We start from the raw sequence: 26,724 nt of genomic DNA on the forward strand, positions 1-26,724 counted from the left end.
CCAGGCCTCTATTCCTCACTGGGCTCTGGAGCAAACAAAGCTGGGAGGTGGCTGGTGCCCTGTTTTGGGCTTTAATGGAGTCCTGCTGCACTGTCACAGCAAAGCACTTTAAGGACAGGCTTGTCACCTTTGCACCCAGTCTTCACCCCATGTCAGAGCGGGAGGGGTGAGCCCTGTCCAGGTGCTCTAGGGAGTTTTGGGGAGACGTGTGGAGAAAGTGTGTGAGTGGGGACAGACAATGCTCTGGAGTGACCCTGGTTGAGTCTTGTCACCTTCTATCTTCCAATAAATTGTTCCCTACTCTGCTCCCTGCTGTGCAGTGTCACCTTGGGGAGGGGGTCGGGTGGGGGGTTCCTTGCAGACTGAGGCCTCACCACACCTCCAACTTGCAAAATCCCTTCTTTCCCTTTAATGTGGGGAAGGAGTGTGGGAAGGGACAGAGGGCAGGAGAAGGAAGCATCCTGAGGGTTGGGTTGAGCATACTGGGCATGAGAGGCCAAGATGGAGACTGCTCATGTCTCCCACATCCCTCCTTGGGCCTGTGTCCCGGCTGTGTCCTAAGCATCGTCAGTCACAGCTTCCTGCCAGGACCTCAGACCTCCACTGAGCCTGGCTGCCTCAGGTGCCGCTGCAGGAGCTGGACGTTGTGTAGCAGTTTCTTCTGGTGGCCAGCCAGGGTGATGCCCAGGGCAGGCAGGTCTCTGGTGGGGAAGGAGTGGGTCAAATCTGAGCTAGCGTCTCTAAGATCCCAGGCACGACCCTGGCCTAGGGCCCAGAGGCTCCCCCACCCACCTCTCCCTGCTTACTCCAGGCTGAGCTGAGCCACATCATTGAAGGTGCAGAGGCCACCCCTGGAAAAGTTGTCCTGGTAACACTCCAGTCCAATGGCAGAAAGCCAGGCTTGAGGTGAATCCAGAGTAGGAAAGTCCAAGGACACAGGGTTCAGGAGGGCCTGGGATGGTCTAAGGGGGGAGGTGTAGGCAGGTCAAAGTCCCTTTTTCATCCTAGCCCCAGATCCTCAGTTTTCTTTTTGGTTTGCATCGACCCTCCCTGGCTTTCCCAGGCTCCAGTCCCAAGCTCCAGACCTGTCCCCAGAGCTCCCGCCAGCCTGCAGAGTGTCTGGCTTGCGAATCATCTTGTCAAATGCAGCCACTAACTGGTCAAAGTGGGGACGTTGGGTACGGTCCTTCTGCCAAGTGTCCAGCATAAGTAGATGTAGTCCAGGAGGACAGCCAGGAGGTGGGGGCAGCCGGAACTCCTGCTGTATTGCATTTAGCACCTGGGGATTAGAGGAAGAATATGGTAAGGGAAACTTGTAAGTGGAAAGAGTATATTGTTAAGTAAGAGGGTGGGCTGAGATCAGGTAGAGCATGAGGGCACACAGGTGAAGGAATTTAAAAATACAGGAAGCAAGAGCCATGAGATCTTAGGGAGGGAATGGATCACAGAATGGAGGTCTTTAAAAAACTTTAAAAATATATATTTTATTGATTTTTTACAGAGAGGAAGAGAGAGGGATGGAGAGTTAGAAACATCGATGAGAGAGAAACATCGATCAGCTGCCTCCTGCACACCCCCCATTGGGGATATGCCTGCAACCAAGGTACATGCCCTTGACCGGAATCGAACCTGGGACCCTTCAGTCTGCAGGCCGATGCTTTATTCACTGAGCCAAACTGGTTAGGGCCAGAATGGAGGTCTTAGAATGTGAGAGTCCATGAGGCTGGTGGGTGGGAAGGATCAGGGGTGGGGAAGCCTCAATGTCTAGGTCAAGAGCTCACCTCCTGGTCACTCATGTCCCAGTAGGGCCGTTCTCCATAACTCATCACTTCCCACATCACTATCCCAAAGCTCCAGACATCGCTGGAGGTCGTATGTTTTCCATGTGCAATGACCTCTGGGGCTGCCCAGCGAAGCATACAACTTGGGCCCTGAGGGGTAGGGTTAAAAGTACCAATAGCGATAATCACAACAACAGTCACATTTATTGAGCAACTACTCTGTGCTGGGACTGAGTCAAAGGTCTTAATCAAGCATCTCTCTTAATCCTCACAACTACCCTGCAGGGTAGATGATATCTTCATTTTGTAGAGGCCAAGGCATCAAGCGATAAGAACTTGAGCAAAGTCACGGAGCTTAGGGTGGAGTGCTCAGAATTTGGGCCCAGCTGCTCTGACTCTAGAGTACCTGTGCTCATTAGGGGAAAGGCAGGAAGTGGTTCTAGGTTTCTGAGGTCTCCCACCTTCCCCTTCTCAAGCCTTGAAATCCTTCAATGCCCCCTTTGCCCAGGCTTCTATCCTGGATGAAGCACAGGTGAGCTTCATCCCTTCATACACAATGACATGCCGCCCAAGGTCCCCAACCCCAGGTTCTGGCTCATCCTCCAGCACCTGCTGAAGAATGCAGAGCCCCAGGCTGTTCTCACCTGAGGGCTCTGACCAAGCCTGGCCACTTTGCACACCAGGTGGCTATTCACCAACACACTGTGGGCAGAGAGCGCTCGGTGGACGAAGGCAAAACTGGACAGGTACTGCATGGCGGCAGCCACTCCCCGCTGCATGGCCACCAGCTGCAGGCTGCTGAACTGGCCCTCCCGCTGCTGAGGGGAGGGAGCAGACGTCAGCAACTACATGGGAACCTCCACACATGCACAGCAGACATTAGCATGAGAGGGTACAGGATTTGGGAATCAGAAAATGGCCTGGGAATGAAGGCCACTGGAGGTGGGTAGGAGGGAGCAAAAGTATAGGGCTCTGCCCCTGGAACAGTCTAGAACTGCACACTTTCCCAGACCCCAGGGCCCTCCACCTTCCCCCAGGCCAACTGACCCTGAGGAAGCTGTCCAGGGGACCCAGCTCCATGAGCTCAGTCAGCACCATGAGGGGCCGGCTTTTGGTGACCACACCCTCCAACCGAAGGATGTTGGGGTGCTGGAACTGGCCTAGCACTGCGGCCTGGCTGAGAAAGGTCATCTGCAGGCTCTCGGCACCTCCAGTCCACAGGGCCTGGATGGCCACAGCCTGCTCCCGCCTGCCCCTGGGCTGCAGCCGACCCCGGCGCACTTCTCCGAAGGAGCCTGGGGGGGACAGGTGTAGGTTGGGCAGTGGTCAAGGAAGGACCGCGGGCTCACGGTTAAAAGGAATCCTGCCAGGCCCACCCTCTCTGCAGTTGAAGTACCTGCCCCAATGACCTCTTCAATCTTGATATAGGTGGGGTCCACCTCCCGGGCAAATTCTCGGATGGCCTGGCAGGGGTCCTCATATGTGGATGGGTCGATGTAATACTTTACCCCAAGCCCTGTAGGTGCGTGGGGTACATTATGAGGGTGTGGTGCAAGGCTAGACCGCTCACACACTGCAGGCATGCCCTGGTCCCCTCAACCTCAGGGGAGCCCACCTTGGCTGGTGTGCTCCTGGCCTGAGCTCCCAGCTCTTCATCTCTGCACCCCCCACTGGGCCCCATTCCCCCAAACCTCTCACCTGGGCTGCTATACTGCTGCAGTTGCTCCGTGTAGCCTGTCGCATGCCGCTTCCTGATGGTCAAACCAGAGTCCTGGAATGACACTCCTCCTCCCCCTCCCCCCACACAGGCTGCTGGCTAGCCTGAGACCAGGTCCCTCCTTCCCACCTCTGCATGGGTCCCAAGAAAGCGCTGGGTGTGGGGGTTTCTGCAGTGGGCCTTGGGCTTCCAGGGCTGAGGGTGTGAGGCAGAGTGCTGGTGTGGGGACATGGTGAGGGGGGCTCACCTCTGGAAGACAACAGCCAGCACGGTGATGGCAGCCAGCAGGAGGAAGGCCAAAGCCCCCAGGATGGACCCAATCACCAAGGAGAGTCTTTCCGGAAGCTGGGCGGACAGCTCACCTGAGGAACCAGTGGCCCAAGATCATAGGAGATCAAGGCCTCACATGAATGTACATCCACCCACACTCACCCACACCTACCCACACCCACTCACCCACATTCACCCCCACACACCCACATTCACCCACACACACCCACACTCACTCACACTCACCCACACCCATCCATACCCACCCACACCCACCACACCCACCCACACCTACCCACTCACCCACACTCACCCACTCACACACCCACACTCACCCACAACCACCCACACACCCACTCACACACCCATTCACATACCCACTCACACACCCATACTCACCCATACACACCCACACCTACCTACACCGACCCACACTCACCCACACCCACCCACACCCATACCCACACCCACCCACACTCACCTACACACACCCACAGAGCCAAAGATGGGAGTTCAGCCAGGAACTCCCCTCACAGCCTTTGGCCTGCAGGGCCCTGGCCTCTCCTCACTACCCCTGGTGCCCTCCGTCCAGGCTTCCTCTCACCTTGAGGCAGCGTCTGGAAATAGACCTTGCCTCCAAAGGGGCCATGGCCTGCAGCTGTCCGAGCCCGAACCTGGAAGCCATAGATGTGGCCGGGGCTCAGCTGTGTCACGGTTGCTGTGTTGGTCTCGCTGGTCAGGGTGAAGGAGTGGGATTCATCTTCTGCCTGGGGGTGACAGCCACTCACTCCCTGTCTGCCAGTTCCAGCCCTCCAAGGCCTCCGGCCACTCCCACTTTCCTCAGGGCTCCTGGGCACCTGGAACCCCCACTCCCCAGGGTGGGACGCTGCAAGTTCCCTCCAGCCCTACTGGGATGCCCCACCCACTCCCCACCTGGTCATAGTAACGCAGCTGATAGTCCAGGATGTTCCCATTGGTCTGGTCTGGCTGCGGCCAGGACACTGTGATGCTGTTGGATGCCCGGCTCACCTGGTGCATCACTGGGACTGCAGAGGGAACTGGGGTGGGGAGTCAATAGGCGGAAAGCGGGAGTGGGGGAGGCGCTCTAAGGAGGCGAGGTAAGGCCTTTGGGGAGGAAAAGGCTCACCTGCGTGGCTGGTGCTGACATTAATGGATGCAGCCTGGGGAGGGTCGGGGCTGAGCTCTGAAACTCCGTTGACGGCCTGCACCTCCAAGATGTAGGGTACGTGTGCCCGGAGCCCCCCCACTAACACCCGGCTCTCAGTCAGGCCCCTCTGGCGGGGGTCGAAGTGCACCTCATCCCTACAGCGGTGACAAGCGCCCCCGCGGCCGGGCTCCCTGGTGCTTCCGCACTCCTTGCACACGACGTTGAAGAGCAGGTCCCCGCGCCCCCCGAGCTCCTGGGGCAGGCGCCAGTGCAGCATGAGCGCTGAGCCTTGCACCTCGAACCAAAGCTCCCGGGGAGCCGATGGAGGGCCTGGGTGCGGGAAGGGGCCGGAAGGACCACAGAACGGAGTGATTGAGGGAGGGAGGAGGCAGGGGCGGAGACACACAGCATAGGGTGGAGCCAAAAAGCAGAGGAGGCAGGTGAGAGGAAAGAGGCAGGAGGTGGACCAGATGGGATGGGGCAGGGAGAGAGAGGCAGGTAAGGCAGGTAGGGGAGGAAACCAAGGACACAGGAGGAAGAAAAGTCACCGCCAATGCACAACAGCCCCACCTGCCACCCTCGGGATCCTCCTCTTCCCGCCCCACTCCGTGTCCTGTTTCTACCGCTGAGATAGGTGGGGGACTTACCAGTGCAGGGAGCCTGTGGGGGGTCAGAACTGGCCCGAAAGAAACCCTCAAGGCAGGGGCAAATGGGGGCTGCAGGCTCGGAGGCATGGCTGCGGGCAGGGCACAGGGAGCAGGGGTTGTTCCCGGCCAAGGCCTTGTAGGACCCCTCTGGGCAGGCTGAGGAACAGAGAAGAGTGGAGGCTTCAGCTCACTCAGTACCCCCCTCCTGAGCCCCCCACACCGGCTGGTTCCTCCTTTCTCCTGAGATGGAACCCCCAGCTCTCTGCTCCCTCTTTCCCTCCCTCAGGCAGAGATTATTTCTGCCACTTAACTGGGGTGGAATTGCATTTCCACTGATGGAAACAGTGCGGTGGGCGGGGGTTATGGGCAGGCCAAGCACCAGAGGCAGGTGTCTGTAGGCTGATTGCATAACCTCCCTCTGCAGAGGTCTGCAACCTCCACCTGTGGCAGAATCATTCTCCTTAGTCCCCAGCTGGGATTCACTGCTTCCCACCTACATCCTGGCACCTGGACCTGGGATGAGCCCACCCCAAATACAGGGCAAATACAGACAAAGGACCCCATCCTAAGATAACCCAGGAATTCAACTCCTTCTGATCACCATCACTTCTCAGGCCTGCACCTCTAGGAGCCTCCGCAACAGCTGCGGAAGTCTCCAGAAGGGGCTAAAAATTTCAGATGAGTGGATGAGAGTTAGTTTGTGTGCTTTAGGAAATAAAGAGGAGTCCTTCCCTCAAGTAGCTTAATCCAGTGGTCGGCAAACTGCGGCTCACGAGCCACATGCGGCTCTTTGGCCCCTTGAGTGTGGCTCTTCCACAAAATACCATGTGCGGGCGCGCACATACAGTGCGATTGAAACCTCGTGGCCCATGCGCAGAAGTCAGTTTTCTGCTGGGCAAGTCTATTTTGAAGAAGTGGTGTTAGAACACTCAAGGGGCCAAAGAGCCGCATGTGGCTCGCGAGCCGCGGTTTGCTGACCACTGAAATCCTAACCTTTGGGAGACAAAATGAAGTTTGGGGTGTTCGGGAAAGGAGCCGAAAGGTCAGGGCAGGTGGGAGATCTTGGACAAGCATATGGGGGCTAGGGTCTCACCTTGGCAGGCCTTGTCTCCACGTGCAGGCTGGTACCCAGGTTGGCAGCGGCAGCCTCCGACTGCGACCATCCACTTGCCCTCTCCATTGCAATGCAGCCTGGGGGGGCTGCCCCTGGCCTGGCCGCCACCTCCATCCTCCTCTGGCTCAGCATGAGCCACACAGGTGCCCATGGCTGCCACCAGGGAGGCCCCGCCGGCCCCGCTGGCCTGGGTCTCCGGGAAAGAGGTGAAGGCACGGAGCACGGAGGGGCAGGCATGGTAGAAGAGCTTGATGGCCACGAGGGCCAGGCAGGCCCCGGTGTCCTGGAAGGCCACGTAGAAGCCACGCTGGGTCAGGGGGCCGAAGCTCCGCTCTTTGACGTTCAGCTGCAGCCCAGCCCTCGGCCCCGGCCCATGGGGCTCCACTGCCCAGGCAGAGGGGGCAGGAAAGCTCTCGTCCGCTGCAATCGTGTCCACCTTGGTCCAGCGTTTGAGGTGCCAGGCTGAAGCACTGTCGGGGCCATCGGGCTCCTCCGCCTGGCGGTAGTACAGCGTGAAGGTCTCCCGACAGGTACCCCCAGCCACCCCCAGGCTGGAGCAAGCCCGCACGGAGAAGTGGAGTCGGATGTGTGCCCTCTGGGCGCTGCGCCGCTCTACAAAGTGTGTCTGCAGCCAGTTGTCCTGCCCGGTGCCCGGCGGGGATCCTGCCACGTGACAGGCCTCGAAGGTCCGAGTCAGGCGTCGCTGGTCATCCAGAACGCTCACTTCGTCCCACTGCAGGGAGGGGAGGGCGGGGAGATGGGTGTTAGCAGCTCAGGACTTGGAGGGTGCAGGAAGGGGGCATATCTCTTCCTCTGAGACTTAAAATTAACGACATGCAAAGCAGGGTAAAGGATACCCCAAAGCCCTGTTCCTCTGGAGGGAAAAATCTTATTTCATTAGTCCTACCCAGGGGTTCCTTCCCCAGTTCCACCCTCCAGGGAGAAGGGTGAGGGTGGGGCCACAGGTTCAGAATGAAAGTGACACTCACCCCACCTGGTGGGTAGGTGAGCCAGCCTATCTCAGACGTCTCTCCGCTGGTGTCCAGCAATACATCTGCCCAGAGATAAGAAGGGACAAGCAGTGGCCAAGGCTCCACCAGCACAGCTTACTTTACCACCCCCCCCCCCCCACTCATTCCTGGAATAAAAACAGAACCCCCCGCCCTGGTCCCTGTAATTCACCAGCAGGAGCACAGCTGACTGGGGAGCCTTTCTCTGAAACCCTCCCCACTCCTTTCCCCGCCTTGATGTCCTCGGTCTTTTTCTGCCTTCTCTGAATCTTTCCCATTTCCCACCTGTGCTGGGTCTGTAATAGCAAGTGGGGGTTCTCTGGTACCCCCTCCCTCTTACCTTCCAGAGCCAGAACAGAGGACACCAGGAGCAGGACCCGGAGGCTGCACACCATGCCCGCCACTCCACTCCCTGACTGGGCAGCACCCTCAGCAGCCATGGGGCATCTTCGGGGCTCCCACCATTGCCCTGGCTGCCACCCTGTGCCCAGGCAGGGCTGCTGCTTTGCAAGACTGGGGACTGCAGCCAAACTTGCTTCCTAGGGAGACAGGACCAGAGAGGCCGAGGAGGTAAATGCTTTTCTTCATTATGGCCCAGGCTCCAAAGCCTAACTCTGTGTCTCCTATAGCTCTCAAACTGTCCCAGGACCCATGACCTTGGGGTGAGAGCAGGATCTGACTCTCTCCTGATCTAACTGGTGCCAGACCCACCATCTTGGAGGGCCATGTGCCAGGTGGCTCCTGTCCCCCATGACCCTCCTCCCTTTTAGAGCACAGGGTAGTTAGTTCTGGGCCATTCTTAGTCTTTTCTTCTGGAAGGAGCTATTCCAGTTCTTTCTCTTCATTTACTCTCTTCTCTTCCTCCTTCCTCCAGCCTCCTTGTACTGGGAATCGGGAGATTCTTCTCATTAAAAGCAAGTGAGTTAAAAGCTACTCTTTCACTGGGGACACACAACCCTCCCTCTCCACACTCCCAACCCCTGTTAGACTTGGATATGCCAGGCATCTCAGAAAGGCAGTGAAGCGAGAGGGACCGCTGAAGGAGAGCTGTGGGGTATGATGGGAGGGTGGGTGCCAGAACAGATGCACAGAGACATAGGAGTGAAGACTGTCTAAGAAATGAGCCAGTATCCAGGAGGGAGAGAGCTATGGAGGTCTGGCATACTGAGGCCCTCTCTCCACAAGGGGAGAAAATTAATGCATGACTTAAATATATGCAAAGATGCTTCTAGTTTGCTCACAATGAAAGGAAGGCATGTTGAAATAACAGGGGCATGCCATTCTGTCCTATGAGATTAATAACGCAGTGAGTTGGAGAAGGCATGGAAAATGGGCTCTGTGAAAATTCCTGCGCGTAGGTAGGGGTTCAGGAATTTTGGAACAGTCTCTTGGAAGGACAATTGGTGATGTCTGCCTAGCAGCTTCACTTCTATGAATTTGTCCTCCAGGAACCATATACTTGGATCTGTTTGCACAGATGTTCAAACAAGGATATTTATTGCAGAACTGTTTGTAAAGGAAAAGACTATAAAGTTACTATACATCATTAGAAAGATGGTTTATGGGAATGTAAAGTACAGCATAGGGAATGTAGTCAATAATATTGTAATAACTATGTCTGGTGTCAGATGGGTACTAGACTAATCAAGAGATTACTTCATAAGGTATATAAATGTCTAATTACTATGTTGTACACCTGGAACTAATATGATATTATATGTCAAATGTAATTGAAAAATTTTTAAAAATTTATGGCACAACCTTCAAAAAGAATAAGAACTACTGTTTGTGTACTGTTATGAAAATAATTTCCAAGTGAAAGTCCAGTGAGGAACAGTATAAAGCATGCTCCTGGTTAGAAATTTAAAGATGCCCATATCCATGGGTGGTCCTTTATGATGAAGAGACAAAATGTAAGGAGAAAGCTGGAAGGACAGGATGGAAGCTGGTGCAAGCATGACTCATACCCACTGTATTCCCTTTAATTTTTGTGTTTAAAAAATCTTGTATATATACTATCTTTTCAATAAATCATTTATTAAAAATCAATTTCTTTAAATCTGTTTAATAGCTGTTTAGTAAAATGAATCAAAAAAGTGTGCATGCCCTCAAAATGAATGACTATGTAATAAGCGGCCCTTTCATATAAAACGCCATTGAGCCCTCAGAAGCATGCACTGCAGCCCACAAGCCCAGGACCCGGGGGCATGACTGCTTCCAGGGTCACAGTGACAACAAACAGGCTCAGAATTTCCTGCTTCTTGGTCTAGAGATTAGTGGTGACCTATCTCTGTCCTCATGGCTCAAAAGTCCCTGAGTGGCACAGACAAGAGCAGCAGATCCCATTTATTTCTGAGAAGAAAACAGGCATGTTGCTCAAAAGGCACAGGACTGAGAGAGAGAGAGAAAGGAAGAAAGAAAGAAAGAACGAAGAATGAAAGCCAATTGAAAGTTGGAACATGTGTTCTCCTGGATATTTGTAGCCCTGGGATCCACAGTGCTGTTGAAAACAACACATTTCACAATGATGCTAAAATAAAACTATATTCAACTTTGATAAATATGATTTGATTTCTACAAATCTACTTTTTTTCTGGTAATGCTGGCTATACAGTAAGATGAAATCTTCAGTGTTATCTCCACGTGGTTATCATGAAAAGACACTGTTTCTACATCTGTATGAGCTCATGTGTGGTGGGTACCTGCCAACCAGCATTGACATTTACCTAGAGAGTTCAACATAGTGCATATGGAGGCAATAAAGAAGCATTTTCAAATCATCACATTGCACAGCTTAAACTTACACAATGTTACTGGTATATGTCAACTGTATTTCAGTAAAGTTGGGGGGAAACAAAGGTTCTTTGCCAATACTGTCATAAATGCTACTAGAACCATGTGCAAATTAAATGCATGCTTCCAAGGAGAACAGGGAGATCATGAAGTGAAAAGCATGGCCCCATCACCACGGGCTGTTTAATGACTACCCTGAACTAATTCACAGGGAAGGTGCACCCCCAAACTCTCAATGGCTTAACTTGGAGACATGCCTGACTCACCAAAACCAACCGGAATCTGCCCAGAGTCAGACAGTCTTTAGGAACACTCTTATTAAAAACTGAAAATTCCTGCAGAATATCTTTAAACAATGAAGGCATTATGCCATTTGCCCAGCAGTTATTCTTTAAAATAGCCTCTTTCAGTCAGAGCATGGATGGATTCTGGAATCTGTATAAAGAAGAAACTAGAAGCACTGGGTCTTCCCAAACTGATAAACTAGCTAAATAATCATGGAGAAGGGATAAAAAACACTTTAGATACATCGCAATGCTTTTTTATTTTTTTGGGAGGGGGGAGGAGGAGGGCAGCAAAGAAAGAAAAGATGCAATGCAGATAATACCAGGCGTACAATATGGAACATTCTGGAAGATGGAGAATGGCAAAGCATTTGCTGTGATGACACACAATACAAATAACACAGTGGCTGTGGTTGTTGTGGGGCGTGCATGCATCGCTTTAGCAGGCATCGTAATGGCAACATGAAGCTGGCCTCTCTCCAGAAATTCCAGAAAAGAGCAAAAGCAATTATGAGACATGTTAAAGCCACTCAGCTTCTGTCCTCAAGAGGAATCAGAAAGGAAAGAATAAAATGGATTGTTACTTCAGTAATTTTTAAAAATTTTACTAAGAACAAAAATATTCATTAAAAATAAATTATTGAAGATAATAAAGTAACCAGAAGTGTAGTTTGGCTATTTGATGAGGACATCTTTTAGATTTGAATTCAGAAAATTGAAGATTATAAAGAGGTTCCTTCTAGAAAAAAAAAAAAAAGTATATCTGAGTGAGACTAGGCTGTTAGGTCAGTTTTGCTTATCAAAGGAACCAGATGAGTTCAAGTCTTTTCATTTTTAATAGCTGAAAAGAATTGGAGCGCATCTCTATGGCTAAAATAAATAGAAGAAAGAAGAAACTTTATTAAGATATGAAAGCAATTGCTGTCAGTGAATTCCTACCACTGCAGATTCTTTTGAGACAAGTTCCAAACTCAGAAATGTAAGTGACAAGAACATGGAAGCTCCATGCACGTGCCTGGAATACTAAACAAGCAGGACTTAGAATTTGGTTTTCAAATGGCTAAGGACTAGGACATCTTTCTGGTCCTCTTCCTTGTGGCCTGCTGGAGACTCCTCTATCCTCTCCAACTAGTGAAAGGAATTGGCCAGTGTTTAGAAATCCTCTAATCCATGAAAGAGCAAAAAACTTATCCCAATAAGGAAAACTTTCAAATTTCAGATGTGTACATGCTTTTAAAAATATCAAACACCAGAAGCAGCAGAAATATAGCTGTCAAATGATAGCTCAGAAAAAGAGATGGATTAGACAGTTTCCTGTGACAAAAAGTGCCTTCTGTAACTTCCCATTTTTTGGTTTTCTCCTCTCAGCTCCTTTAATGGCTATATCACTTCGTACCTTTTTCATATAGTACAGACTCTACATCCACAAGCCCACTACATGTCTTTGGTTTACAAAAATATGACAGTTTTTTAGGCATCAAGATTATATTTTGTTTCAGAAGCTGGCAAAGATTAAAGATGTGCAGAATCTTAGCTTATAAATCAGAGCCTACAATTTCAGTTATCTATAAAACTGCAAGATTTAAACAGGAGTAAGTCTGTAAGAATTTTAAAAGTATGCTAAATGTGATAATATTATGAACAAACCAAGCTGACTTAATATAGTTACATAACTCAATCCACAAAGTAGATTTTTTAAAAATTAAATAATATAAGTTAAATAAGTTTGGAAGAAGGTATGGCAGGAGATATATTGGGCCATTAAAATTGGTTACTGTAGGATAGGAATTGAGGGGAAGGCATTAACTTTGTCTTACATATATTTGAATTACTTTTCTTATTGTAGTGAGCATATCTTATTTTTATAATTAAAGCAAGAATCTCATAATTAAAATCTAAACAAAAAGGGGAAGTAGTCATAAAACCTAGACTACTGTAGCTTATACTTATACCAGAGGCCCGATACACAAAGATTCAAGAATGGGCCTTCTTTCCCCGGCTACGGCACCTCCTTAGCTCAGGCTGGAGCCGCCTTTCCGCCTTCCCACACTGCCCAGAGGCCCGGAGCTGCTGGGGCAGTGTGGAACACCTGTGTCATCGACATGGTGACGACACAAGCATCCCGCCCTACTCCCAGCCATTGGCACCTGTGTATGCAAATTAACCCACCAGCTTTGTTGGGTTAATTTGCATACTCACTCCTGATTGGCTGGTGGGTGTCATGAAGGTACTGTCAATTTGCATCTTTCTCTTTTATTAGTGTAGATTTTATCCTCCCTCCTTTTTACCCTCTACATTTCAAAATACCTAGAAATTTTCAACCACAAGAAGAAAGCAGAGATGGAGAGGCAGAAGGAGCTGGGAATGAATGAGCAAAGAAATGTCAACAAGAAAAGCAAAGAACTTTTATCCCTGGATTTTCTTTAAGCTTCTCTCCCAAGAAGTTCACATTGTTTCACTGATAACATCACACTTCTCTTACAGGATGTCAGAACCGTGACTTCAAAAGGAAAGAAGGGACCAGAGGGGACTGGACACTTGGGACACGCTCAGGGGGCATTGCTGTATACTGAGCTCAGACAGAAACATGAAGCAAAACAGGCTGCAGGGGCCTGCGGGGTGAATGGTGATCCCAAGGGCAAAGGGACCAATGGTTTCGTGTCTGGTGTGGTTGCTGAGCTGGTCCTCACACCTGTTAGCCACAAGGTCAGCGTGGGAGGGGTCAGCACACAGGCTCTGCCCTCTGTCCTCTTCAGCAGCTGTTTAAACGCCCAGGAAATTCCAGTATAATCCTTGCTCAGCTTAATGCTCCAGCCTCTCCCCTTTAATCTCCACCTTGGACCTGGTCTCAGTCACCCTCTCTTGGAGCTCTGGCCTCCTGCCTTGTAAGGGATCCCATTGGCCTTTAAGGCAGCATCCACAGCAGACAGTGAAGAGGTGGCTGTCCTCCAGGGCTCCAGCCTCTCTGTCCTGGCTGGAGAAGCCAATTTGTGGATTACCTAGCAGAGGACAGTCCTATGTCCCTTGAGGCCTCCAGCCCTGAGAATGTCCCCTAGAGCATGAAGATGCAGATGAATGTGCCTCCCACTGTGGAGCTGGGGGAGGCTCTTCAGATGCAGGCAGTGTCTGGGTTTAGCCAGATGGCCACTTAGAATGAGCCTTTCTGGCTGTGCACTGACTGGGGACATGCATGACTCTGGAAAAGAGCATAAGGGAGGGTGTTGGGGCAATGGTACGTGTGCACAGGGATGAGTAAGTGGAAATTGTGGCAGAAAGCACATGAGTGCCAGGACCAGTGCTTGTAAGAGCAAGTGTAAGAGTGTAAGGGAGTGTGTATGAGGTGAGATGGGTGTGGATGGTAGGTGCTGGGAGGTGTGTGTGTGTGTGTGTGTGTGTGTGTGTGTGTACATGCCCATCAGTGCAGATCGGGCCTTCAGATGCCCATGAGCCCTACTCCACCCCTAGTCAGCCTGTGAACTGCTCTCTGCCCCAGGAGTAGCTTCTGTAGAAACACCTGGGCCGGGAGAGGGAAGTAAGCAGGGAAATAGAGAAAGGGAAACCAGAGGTGGCCAACCCCCTTCCTCCCAACTCTGCTCCTCCTTCCCTCCACCTAGTAAGGAGTGCAGTGGGAACACGGGGCCCAGCTCAGGAGATGGCGATGAGCTGGGAGAGAGAACAACTGGCCCAGAGGAGGCATGGTCCTGCCCTTCCCATGCTCAGCCATGGCTGCCTGTTGCTCCCCAGCATCCTGGTGACACAGCTGTCATTGCCAGCCATCTTCTTGCACCCTAAATGAACCGAAAGACCCCAGAGGAGTCCTCCCCGCCTAGGCCACTAGGTAGGTACAGAGGAACCCCCACCCTAATCTTCCTGTGACAAAAAAAGGTCCGTTGCCCTGAAGGAGCCAAGTGGCCCCTCTGAACGGCTCTCAGTACGGCTCAATCCCCCAGTGTCCCATTCCTTGGACAGTTTCCCCGCAGTGCCCAGTCCCACAGCCCCTTTCCCACCGAACCAGCATCTCCCCTTCCAGAGCCTGAGTCAAGTTCCCCTGGCAGTGGAGGGCCTGGCCCAGGTTAACTGATTGGGAACAGGCCCAGCAGCTTTTCTCCACGGGCACTGCCAGGGACATTACAACATCTAGGCTATGCTGGGCCCACGCCAGCTCCCCCAGGGATGGGAGGAGAGAGGGTACCAGACAGCCAAGATTGGTGGGTGGTGGCCAGCCAGGCCAAGCTCCCAGACAGAAAGAGAGGGGGCGGGGCTGGGGCAGCAGCAAGCAGTAGACTTTTGGTGCAACTTGGGGTCTGGGCTGGGGAGCAGGAACCAAACCTTTGCCACCGCAAGGCTTACTTACCTGTGGTGATGCGGTGGGGGGCTGGAGAGCTGTGGGGAGCTGGGGGCAGGTGTGGGATTAACCTCCTTGCTCCTCCCAGCTCCACCAGGATTGGAGAGATGCCACTGGAGGGGTGGGCAAACCTCTGCAGAAGGCTGGGAGCCCAGGCTCTGCGAGGACCCCTAAAGCAGGACCCCCATGTCAGAGCTGAAGGAGTGTCTGCAAACACAGTGGGGATGGCTGTAGCAACTAGGGTAATGGGGGTGTCAATGAGGCTACTTAAGAGGGCAAGGGAGCCAGGTGGGCTAGTTCCGCACCCCCTAGCGAACTCGGCTCTCGCCTAGGGAGGGGTACTCGGCAACCCGCCCCCCCTCCCCCCCCAGGAGGCCTCCCGAGCATCTGCAGAGGCCCTGGCTGGAGGGACCCTCTATTTTGCAAACCTTAATTCCCCTGTCCCCAGGCACGACTCCCACCCTCCACAACCGCCGACGACCCTGGGGCTTACCTTTCGCAGGCCGCAGGCTCCGCAGGTCTGCGCCCCCCAAGGCCCGGCGTTCGCCCGGCGCCGCCCGCGCCTCCGCTCGGGTGCGGGGACCCCGCTCTCGGCTGCCCGGGTGCGCCCGCGAGGCGCGTCTCTGGGGCTCGGGGCAGCCGGGAGGCGGGGGCTGGCGGCGGGGCCGCTGCTCTGAGGGTGGGGGCACCGGGGTTCGTGCGGGGGGGCCCCAGTTGCGCTCGCTGTCGCCCAGCTGGGTCGCGGGTCCCGCCGCCCGCAGCTCTGCTCCCAAGAGGCGGCTGGAGCAAGCGCAGCCCAGCCCGCCCCTCCGCGTCTCTCCCAGCCCGGCCCGCCCCTCTCCGGCCCCTGCGGCCGCCCTCGCTCTCCCCTCTTCCCGGGAGCCGAGCCCGCCCTCCCGGCCCAGGCGGCGAGCGCGCGGGGCGGAGGGACGTGGGCTTGGAGGGCGGCACGCGTGAGGGGCCTGGCGGAGGCGGGGATCCGAGCACCTGGAAGATGCGTTAAAACCCCTGGGACCGGTGGGGCCCGGGCCCCGGGAGAGAGGGGCAGGTGGTCGGGGCGGGCAGGGAGGCAACCTGGCCAGACCGCCGCGCCTCTCCCCCTCCCTGCTTCTCTATTTCAACTCTAGGAACTAAACCCGCTGTCTTAGTTCCTACTCAGGTTTGAACTCAGGTGGGCGTGAGCTGAGGGAAAAAAAAAAAAAAAAGGAAAAGCCGGGGGAGGAGGGAAAGACAAACAGAAATCTCAAAGGGTGCAGGGTTGTGGAGTGCCTAGGCAGCTAGGGAGGGGGCGCGTGGGCATGAAGGTGCCTCTGATCCAGCCTGACTTTAAACTCTTCTCCCTGCTTGTGACCCTGGATCTCTGTCCTGGTTGGGGCTTCAAACTCTACCCTCCCCAAAGGGCAGGGCAGCCTGGGTCTTACGGGAAGTCCTGGTGTCGGTGCCTGGCTTTGCACGGCCGGGCAAGTCGCTGCACCTCTGGGTGCCGCCTCCCTCGCCCGCTCCCCAGAGAGAACCTCCCCCACGGGGATGAGAAGCGATGGAAGGGACTCAGCGAGTTCTTGGATGGAAGGGGTGGGGAACGGAGGGGGCGCCGCCAGGAAAGGTGTTTCCGCCCACCCCCTCGCCTCTCCTCAAACCCTGGGCAGCAATGGGGGGTCTATTGTTTGGGTTCCGCAGCGCTAACCTGGGACCTCCAGCGAGGTGTTGCTACCACCTGCTGGTTTCTTCAAAGAACACAGGCACCTGGTGGAATTCGCTCTGGCCTTTTCTTCCCTCCTCCCCTTGTCATTCTGTCCCATCTTATTCTCCAAAGTCCCTCTTAGTCAAGACACTTTTACGTTTATTAAAGCACTAGTCGCAAATGGGCTGGTCCAAACTGGTACTTAAAGGAGCCATCAGAAACCGAGGAAAATTGTGAAAGGGATCTGTGAGCCAACAAGCCCAATAAACAAAACAATGAAACTCATTAGGAGGCACCTGGGAGAAACAAACAGGCTTTAATGAATTGACTGAATGAGTGATGGAAGGAAAGATGAAGGCGGCTGAGCAAGTCCCCGCTTGGCAAGGCGGGTGTTCACTCCCAATATCTGGAGTTAATTAATAAACCTAACGATGTGGGAGGACTCTGCACTTGAAGAGTAATAAGCCCACTTGCACCGGTGCCTCTTGCACTCCTGCTTCTTCCCTTTGTTCTGAGACTCACTGGTGGAGAATTGACTTCATTTCTGAATGTTATCTCCAAGGCTTTGCCAGAATTTTGTGAAACGTGAATTGACATTATATGTGGTATTATACAACTCATGATCCTTGATGTATTAACAATATGACTGATTGCCAGGAAGCTGTGGGTATATTGGAAACATTGTTTTAAAGCATGTAATTAAGTTGTGTTTAAAAATAAAAGTATTGACCAAACCAAAACATAGACATTACTTTATACAACCCAGACATTCCAGTAGTAATTTGCAACACATCATGTACTGACATTATGGTAAAAATGCCTGTATTCCTTTCTATTGTCTGACATGCCTTATTGTTTATACTGCCCATTAGGTGCCTATAATATGAAATTAAGTTTTCGTTGTCCAAGGCTTAATTAGTTATTTTTCTTTCGTTGATAAAATTTGAGAGGCATCCAGTTTTCAAAGAAAGCTCCATTGTACTCTGGAGGCAAAGAGGTTTAAATTTGCAATTATAATTGGCCCTGTATCATAATTTCCTATGTGTTATCAAAGTGGATTTGAAAGGTAGGTGGATAGCACAGAATGCATTACTAAGTTATGCTGCTCTCTGCAGCTATTAAAAAGCCAAGTAATGAATTCCTTGTTCAAGTTGAACATAAATCTTTGCTACAATTTGTTCAGTAACTGGCACCTATTACGTACTTAGAAGTGTTAGAGAATAAGTAAATAAAATATAACAATATTGAAAGGCAGGACAAAGTTTGTGGCTCCCAGAATTCATTGTCTTGGGATGCAACCACCTATAATGTAAATTTGGAGCCATAAAGAAGCTCCTGTGCAGAAAAACTCCAGGTGGTTTGGGATGTCTCTGATTGGTTCTGCTTTTTTTTTTTTTTTCTGTTTTTGCTTCCTTGGGCTTTTCTCTCTTCAGCATCTATCTCTCCCCCAGGGTGTGCAATTGCCTTCTTCCTTATTTCCCTTTAGAATGGCTAATGTAAGCTGATGTTATTATAAACATGGAACTTTATAAGTAACTTCAGTGATAAGAATTCTAGTAAAAAGCAATAAAGGAATTTGCTAAGCCCCCAGATATCTCATTCCATAACATTAATTATATCTCCAGATGTACAACCTCGCAGGGGTCCAGGCCATTACCTGAACTGGCTGGAAGCCCTAGGGCCTCTAGGCCAAGCCTGACTTCCCAAAAGTTGGAGTCTGATCTCCAAGCATTTTATCCAATAAAAGTGTCAGATGCTCATTTATACAACTGAACCTTTTTTTTTTTTCTGTTTTGAAACTTCTAGAGCGTATTCTAGTCTTCTCATACAGTACTGGTTTGTTTTGAGGACAAACTTAGTTTGCCACTGATTTGTAGACCAATAGTGATTGATATCCTGGATGCTTGATGAACATGAGCGATCTTTGAATTGACCCAGGAGAGGCTATATTTTGACATGACTTTAACCAAGCAATAAGGAAAAGACATTCGGAAGTATTAGTGCACAGAGAGGCCGAGGAAAGCTCTTCTCTCATAACAGAATGTTTTATCAGATAGACATTGACAGTCAGCTGCATGTAACAAAAGTTGTATAACAGTGGTTTCAACAAATTGATTAACTTAGGACTGTTATGAAAGCCCAGGTCTGAGACTGGGGTTTCTGCTCTCCATCTTTAGAGTGAGGCCTTGTTCCCTGGTTTCCAGCTTGTCAGCCAGAGTTCCAGCTGTAATGTCTATTAGTGTCACTCAAGAAAAAGGAGATAGGCACAGAATATAGGGCATAGCTTCAGCTGAGTTGGCACCATTTAAAGAACCTTTCTGGAAGCTCCACCCTGTGACATATCCTTATATATTATTGGCCAAGACTGTGTCATATGGTGACCCCTATCTGAAAATGACTGGAAATTGCATGTTGCACTAAATAAAATTAAACTTTGGTTAGTAAGAGGAGAGAAAGAATATTAGACAGGTAACCAGCAGCCTCTGGTTGATCACACTTATCTATATCTTTTCCTGCAATCTACAAAGATGAAGGCCTTTCATAGGATTCCTTGCTGGTATTCCCACCCCTCCCCGTTCCGGACCATCATCTTTAATACATTTTTTTTTTAATCTTCAAAGATGATTCCCAGGAGGTTAGTAGAATGAATGGAAATGACAGAAGCCTTCTCTCACTAAAATAACTATGACACCAACTCAAAAGAAAAATAACAAACCTTGTGCAGTTACTCATATAAACACTAAGAGTTGAAAACATCCTTGATCTTAATAAGAGTTTGGCAGGACAGGGTTGATAAGTGCTCCACTCCACTCTGCTTCTTCTCTTCTCTGTGCTGTGTCAGCTCCCTTCAGATCCAGACAGGAGATACGATGATGTACCACATGGAGCAAGTGGTCCCATGAGCTGTTCTTCTGTCAAATGCTGTCGTGTTCTCCAGCTCTGGTCCCAGATAGGGTTCTTTGAAAACATTCACATTCCTCCAAAAAGGAGGGTGACCTGCCTTGCTCCAAGATCTGCCTCTTGCTCTGGATGTGACTGTAGCATTTCCTTGTTCTTCAGCTGCTGGACGTTCCCTTCTCTTTCTCCATTCATGCAAGATTCTAGAATCTACCCCATAAGACTTTTAAGCACCAATATCAAAGCGAACAAGTCAACATCAAGCATGAGTAAGCAACAACAGCAATAAAACTTGGGATTTTTAAAAAATATGAGGCCATGTGGAAATGGAGTCAAGATGTAAGAGTTTTAAGAAAAAGTTCCACTTAAATTCTTAGAGAGTTACTAGTAAAAACAGATATGAAAACTATTTTTAAAGGTTGGAATAAAAGGCAGTGAAAAAAAAAGAAAAGCAAGTACAATAGCCATAATAAAACATCAGTCATGTAGAAAGAAAAAAAAATGACAAAACTCCAGGAAATATAAAACAGTGGAATATAATAAACTAGTGAAATGTAACATGAACCTGGGAGACATTCAAGATGTGAGACATAAATAGATTATTTTTAAATAACAGAGAAGGTAAAAGGCCTGCAATTGCAATAGGGAATTTTAACCTTAAAATGAAAATACTTTCAGAATGAGAAAGATCAAATACACAGAAGGGGGGGGGGCGGGGAAAAGAAAAAGACAAAATAAAAAAAATTATTTTAGCATCTGGTACATATTAAGTATTTAACAAATATTTATTAAATAGTTAAACTAACTCAAAAAGTCATGAAACTGAAAATCTAGAGGTTTTGCCATCTTCTAAGCAAAACTGATATGCAAAAATCAATACCAAGATATATTTTGGAAAAAGTTTTTCAGTTAGTACCTTATAAATTTACACATCCACTCAGGAGTTAAAAATCAAAATGCATTCATATTTCTTCTCTAGGGAACTGATTAATTAATAATTTAGGATTTCAGGAGAAAAGGATAAAACATTATTGATCAGCTTCTGAAAAGCCATTCTCAACTCTTGTCCTTGGCTCCCCAGAATGTTGAGGCTGAGATGCTAAATAATTGCCCTCCTAGTCTTTCTTCCAGTTAGGAGTGGATACCGGACCTAATTCTGCTCCACCAGAAAAAAAGAGAATTCTTTTGGGGGCATTTGATTTCTGATAAAAAAACAACAACAACAAAAAAACTAACAACAACAACAACACTCAAATTTAGTTGATGTGGTCCTCTCTTCTTTGTCTTGCTTTGTAGTCATCCCTGGGATATTGAACCGGTTTCTTCAATGCCACAAAAAATATATATAGTGGCTGAAAACAACACAAATGTATTATCTTACAGGTCTGGAGGTCTGAAGTGTGAAATGCATATAACTGGGCTCAAAAAAATCAAGGTGTAGGCAGGACTGTTTTCCTTCTGGGGGCTCCTAGGAGAATGTTCGCCTTTCTTTTCTAGTGCGACCTCTAGAGGTCACTGCATTCCTTAATTAACTCAACCTTCTCTGTCTTCAAATGTTGGGTGAAGAAGTCAGCCTCCCTCTCCACATATAAGGACCCTTGTGATTATATTGGGCCCATCTAGATAATCCAGGGTGATCTTGACCTCTCAAGGCCAGTCCCTTAGCAACCTCAATTCTTCTGCAATCTTAATTCCCCTTTATCATGTCAACTAACACAACAGATTCCAAGAATTAGAACGTGGATATTTTGGGGGACCATTATTCTGCCTACCATAGATGTGATGGCCATATTGGTAGCTGAGCCCAAACCAGCAACCACATACACTTCTTGTTACACAAGAAAAATAAACGCATGTAATTGTGATTTGTTGTTGTTATTACCTGTAGCTTCATACTTCCCTATTGGATATAGACTCAAATATTATATCCCCAGCCAAGTGCTTATTCTTTTCAAAAGTAAGATAAAGTCATTCTCAGATCTGCAAATTCTTAGAACATTTACCACTCAAGTCTGTTTTCCAGTAAGACACATTGCAAATGTACTCTGGGCAATTAAGAGATGAATAAGCAATTGTATTCTTCATTAGGCAAATTGTGATTGAGGAAAAGTGGTTATAATCACCAAAACTATCTAAAATTATAGGATAAATAAAATGAAAAACACAAACCTGCAAATTACTAAGCAATAAAAAGAGGAAAATTAAGTAATTGAGGGTAATTGTGGGAGTAAAGGTAAAATGCTTAATGTAAATACTGAAAAAAAAAGTTTTTTAAAAGAAGATTTTAACTTTAGATTAGCATAATACAAAGGGAAATAGCAAAGATGGGGAGGTCAGCAATGTTAGCATCTTTGACTTCCATCAAAGGAAGTCAATGATTATTGTTGGAATAATTGAGTAAAAAGAAATTTAATGTTTTAAGATAATCATGTAAGATTATCTTTAAAATAGGGTGTTAACCTTAAAAATCACAGATAAAAGCTAAAAGCAAATGGATATAGTTCATTCATCCTAAGGCAAAATAATAGAAGACAACAAGGAAGCATTAAAATATGGAAAGCATAATTAAAGTGACAGATTTCAAACCAAGTACAGTACAATGTCCTAATGGGCATAATATTCTAGAACAAATTCTATGGTAAGTCAATGGAATAAGTATGTTGTGAAATGTCTTCATGTAGCAAGCAATCAAAAGGCTCACTTTTGCATTTCTAGAAATGCTTATATCAATGAGACAGTATTGGTGGGGGATACATTAGACCCTTTCATTTCTTAAATAAAAGTGGGACCATTAATGACAGTACTAAATAATACTGTTAAAATTAAATATATAATTTTGAAATATTTAAATATGGAGTTTAAACACACGCACACAAACACACGCACATATAATTAGAAGAAGGACATTACCATCCTTCCCCTGTTCCTGATCTCTCTTCTTCTACCTCTCTTTCCTTGCCTCTCTACAATGTAAGGAGAAAGGGAAAGACAATGTTGACATGTCTACAAAATTGACTAGGATCTTGCAAACAATAATTTCAAAGCTTCATCTGAGTCTTTGTATAGCTAAAGCAGCAATCATGAAAAGAGAGAAAACTAAGAAATGAGCTCACTTTTTATTTATTATAAACCCAAAGGAATGTGGTGCGAAAGTGGGAGATGATTTAAAAAAATCATGGTATCATCACATTCAAGTTCAACAAAAATATAGGCTTAAAAACGTTAATCACTTTAAATGAAAACATGAAATTATTTATTTTCATATTGGAAAATAGAGCACATTTCTTAATGGGGTCACATTCATTCTTTTCCTTCAAAGTAGATTAATAAAGCAGGAACATTTGACAGATAATGTAAGATATTAAATAAAACTAATATAAATTACAGAAATTTCCCATGTTTACTCTCATGAAATCACTTCAGACATCACCAACTTTCTCTTTCTTCCCGCCCACAAACCTTTTAATTGCCTAGAAGGAGCTTTTCTAAAGCTACTCTTTATAATAATGTAATTACTAATTGTATTATGGGCAAGGTGGGCTTCACTAATTATTAGATAATTAGGTTCTTCCTCCTTGTAATTTTGTTCTGGACTACCCATGAGAATTAATGTTTGACCTTGTAAATTGTGCTTTCATGAATCACTGCTACCTGTTGGATACTAGAAAAAAAAAAAGTGGCATACTTATGACTCACATTGGTTTCAAGATAATAAGGAGATTGGATTTAGTGCCATTCTGTGTTATTCTGAGTACATAACTCAGAATCTCCACCCCCCCAAAGAGATTTGTAATGAGAGATTAATTTAATGCATCATGTGTAAGAGAAATAGGAGAATGAGATAGTCATGCTACATTCCTGGAGAAGAAAGTTAATACTTACTTTTGTGGCCCAAACTCATCTTTCTATTTAGAAGGACTTTTCTCTCTTTTGTGATCTATTTAACTCCTGTTTATTCTTTAAATCTCGGCTCATAGCCCAGAGATAAACCCTGAAATATATGGTCATTTGATTTTTGGTTAGTGTTCCAAGATCATTGAATGAGGAAAGGACAGACTTCAACAGATGGTACTCCTGGAAAAACTGGAGGTTGAATCCTGACCTAATACTGTAAATGAAACTTAACTCAAAATGGGTCAAAGACCTAACCTTATGAGTAAAATTATAAAACTCCTAGTAAAAAACATTGGGGAAAATCTTCAGGGCATTGAGTTTGGCAATAACTTCATAGATATACCACCAAAAGCACCAGCACCAAAAGAAAAAAAATATGACTTAATCAAAGTTAAGAACTTTTGTGCATTAAAGAATGTTATCAAGAAACCAAAAAGCCAACTCACAAAATGGGAGAAATTATTTGCCTATAACATATATGATAAGTGATTAATATCCAGAATATATATTTTTAAAAACCTCCTAAAAATCAACAATGAAAATGAAAAGCCCAATTCAAAAATGGGCAAAAGACTTGACTAGACATTTCTCCAATGAAGATATATAAATGACCAGATATGCTCATGTAAATCCAAACCACAATGAGCTGCCACTTCACACTTACTAGGATGGCTAGGATTTAAAAATGGAAAATAACACGTTTTGCTACGGATGTAGAGAAATTAGAACTCTCATGTATTGTTGGTGGGAATGTAACATGGCACAGCAGCTGTGGAAAACAGTTTAATCATTTTCTAAAAAGTTAAACATAGAATTACCACATGACCCAGCACTCTCACTCTTAGGTGTGATTCCAAAATAATGGAAAGCATGGTCTAGAGCAGATATTTGTTCTTAGCAGCATTATTCACAATAGCCAAAGGGTGGTAACAACCCAAATGTCCATCAACAGATGATTGGATAAACAAAATGTGATTTATACATATAATGGAATATTATTCAACCAGAAAGGGGAATAACATTTTGATATAAGCTACAACATGGCTGGGCCTTGAAAACTATTGTTGCTTAGTGAAATAAGCCAGATGTAGGACAAATAATGTATAAGTTTAGTTTTATGAGGTACCTAGAATAGGCAAATTAATAGCGATAGAAAATAGAATAGAGGCTATCAGGAGCTGAAAGAGATGGATAATTATTGTTTAATGGAAACAGAGTTTTTGTTGGGGAAAATGAAAATGTTTGGGGTAAATGTCGTGGTTCACAGCTTTTAGAACATACTTAATACCACTAAATTGTGGTTAAAATTATAAATATTATGTTATGTATGGTGCACCAAAATGTAAAACACAATCTCAGCTTACAGATTGCTATTTCAGAGAAACCTTCTGAAATCATATTATACTCACTCATTGTGCTTTTTCTTTCATTATATTCATCTTAGTTTGTAAATATGTATTTACTTTTGTCATTTTGGGGAAATGTCTTTCTCTTCCCCAGGATTATATGCTCCATAATGATTTCCAAATCAAATTCACTTACACATCTTCCAACAGAGTCTAGCCTATTGAAATAATTGAGTATAAAAGTTGTTATTGAATTACTTTTTCAGTAGTAGGAAGGAAACTTAAAGTATCATCTTGAGTTCCTTTGCAATTATCTAAATCATCCCTAGCCGTGACATTTACAGAGTTACCTAATTTTAATAGATTATTAAATATATAATTTAGGGGTTAGTATCCAAAATAAATAAGGAACTCATACAACTTAACAAAAGGAAGACAAACAATCCAATTAAAAAATGGACAAAGGACCTAAATAGACACTTCTCCAAAGGGGATATACCCGTGGCCAAGAGACTATGAAAAAATGCTCAAAGTCACTAATCATCAGAGATGCAAATTAAAACAATGAGGTATCACCTCACACCTGTCAGAATGGCTACCATCAACAAATCAACAAATGACAAGTGCTGGTGAGGATGCGGAGAAAAGGGAACCCTAATACACTGCTGGTGGGAATGCAGACTAGTGCAGTCACTATGGAAAACAGTATGGAGTTTCCTCAAAAAATTAAAAATGGAACTGCCATTTGACTCAGTGATCCCACTTCTAGAAATATATTCTAAGAAACCTGAAACACCAATCAGAAAGAATATATGCATCCCTCTGTTCACAGCAGAGCAATTTAAAATAGCTAAGATCTGGAAATAGCCCAAGTGCCCATCAGTAGATCAGTGGATAAAAAAGCTGTGGTACATCTACATCATGGAATACTATGCAGCAGTAAAAAAAGAATGATCTCTTACCCTTTGAGACAGCATAAAAGGACCTGGAGAGTATTATGCTAAGCAAAATAAGCATCAGGGAAAGACAAGCATCACATAATCTCACTCATATGTAGAATCTAAAGAACAAAATAAGCTGATGAACAAAATAGATCCAGAGACATAGAAGCATGAAAAAGACTGTTGAATCTCAGAGGGAAAGCAAGGGTAGGTGAGTGGGTGAAAAGAGATTAATCAAAGAACTTATATGCATGTATGCACAACCCATGGACTCAGACAATAGGGTGGTGAAGGCCTGGGGTGGGGGGTAGGCTATAAGGGGTTAATGGGGGGAAAGGGGAACATCTGTAATACTTTCAACAATAAAGATAAATTAAAAATATATACTAGTATAATTTAGCAAATGTGGCATGACTAGGCCACACATAAACACAGATAGAGAAACATGTCTAATTATTCTATTGTTACATCACATAATTATCCATGATCGAATTATAGATTGCAGAAGGAATGATCATTTCCAGTGGTCTCTAAGAACTGCCATTTTCCTTTATTTGACTCTGGTAGGAATTAGGAAGGGGCACAGTAACACAACAACATATTTTCATTTCAGGCATTTTACTCTGAAGATTGATAATCATGGTGAGTAAACAAAGTTGCCTATGAGAATCTACCTATCTTGCAAGGGGCTTCAAATACACTAGCAGAGTGGGTTAGCATTATGGACTTTTCTATCTAATAATTTGCAATAACTTTTCATGCAATTGCTAATAGTTCAAAGGGTGAATGAAAAAAAGTTAGATTTGATTCCATTTTTATTTTTGTTTCCTCATTT

The 26,724-nt window shown here is 46.9% G+C and overlaps 1 protein-coding gene across 5 annotated transcripts; it reads right to left on the minus strand.

Annotated features, from left to right (window-relative positions):
• Nucleotides 1–118: 118 nt before the first annotated feature.
• EPHB6 (EPH receptor B6) lies at nucleotides 119–16,225 on the minus strand. 5 transcript variants are annotated; one of them, XM_079785779.1, is made up of 18 exons: nucleotides 15,623–15,756; nucleotides 15,139–15,336; nucleotides 8,048–8,246; nucleotides 7,687–7,751; nucleotides 6,677–7,430; nucleotides 5,584–5,739; nucleotides 4,916–5,266; nucleotides 4,702–4,826; nucleotides 4,373–4,535; nucleotides 3,746–3,860; nucleotides 3,480–3,532; nucleotides 3,178–3,297; nucleotides 2,829–3,076; nucleotides 2,426–2,599; nucleotides 1,782–1,931; nucleotides 1,086–1,279; nucleotides 807–962; nucleotides 119–701 (listed from the first exon to the last, which is right to left on the minus strand). In XM_079785779.1, exons 3-18 carry the CDS (start codon nucleotides 8,145–8,147, stop codon nucleotides 593–595), a joined length of 3,033 nt encoding a protein of 1,010 aa, XP_079641905.1. In that variant the 5' UTR covers nucleotides 8,148–8,246; nucleotides 15,139–15,336; nucleotides 15,623–15,756; the 3' UTR covers nucleotides 119–592. The 5 variants fall into 5 exon arrangements, with proteins under 5 accessions (XP_079641905.1, XP_079641904.1, XP_079641903.1 ...); XM_079785778.1 differs by lacking the exon at nucleotides 15,139–15,336 and having other exon boundaries at nucleotides 4,702–4,814; nucleotides 15,623–16,225; XM_079785777.1 differs by lacking the exon at nucleotides 15,139–15,336 and having other exon boundaries at nucleotides 2,426–2,596; nucleotides 15,623–16,225.
• Between the last annotated feature and the right edge of the window lie 10,499 nt (nucleotides 16,226–26,724).

Source organism: Cnephaeus nilssonii, assembly GCF_951640355.1.
Source record: "Cnephaeus nilssonii genome assembly, chromosome: 12".
NCBI classification, from domain to species: domain Eukaryota; kingdom Metazoa; phylum Chordata; class Mammalia; order Chiroptera; family Vespertilionidae; genus Cnephaeus; species Cnephaeus nilssonii.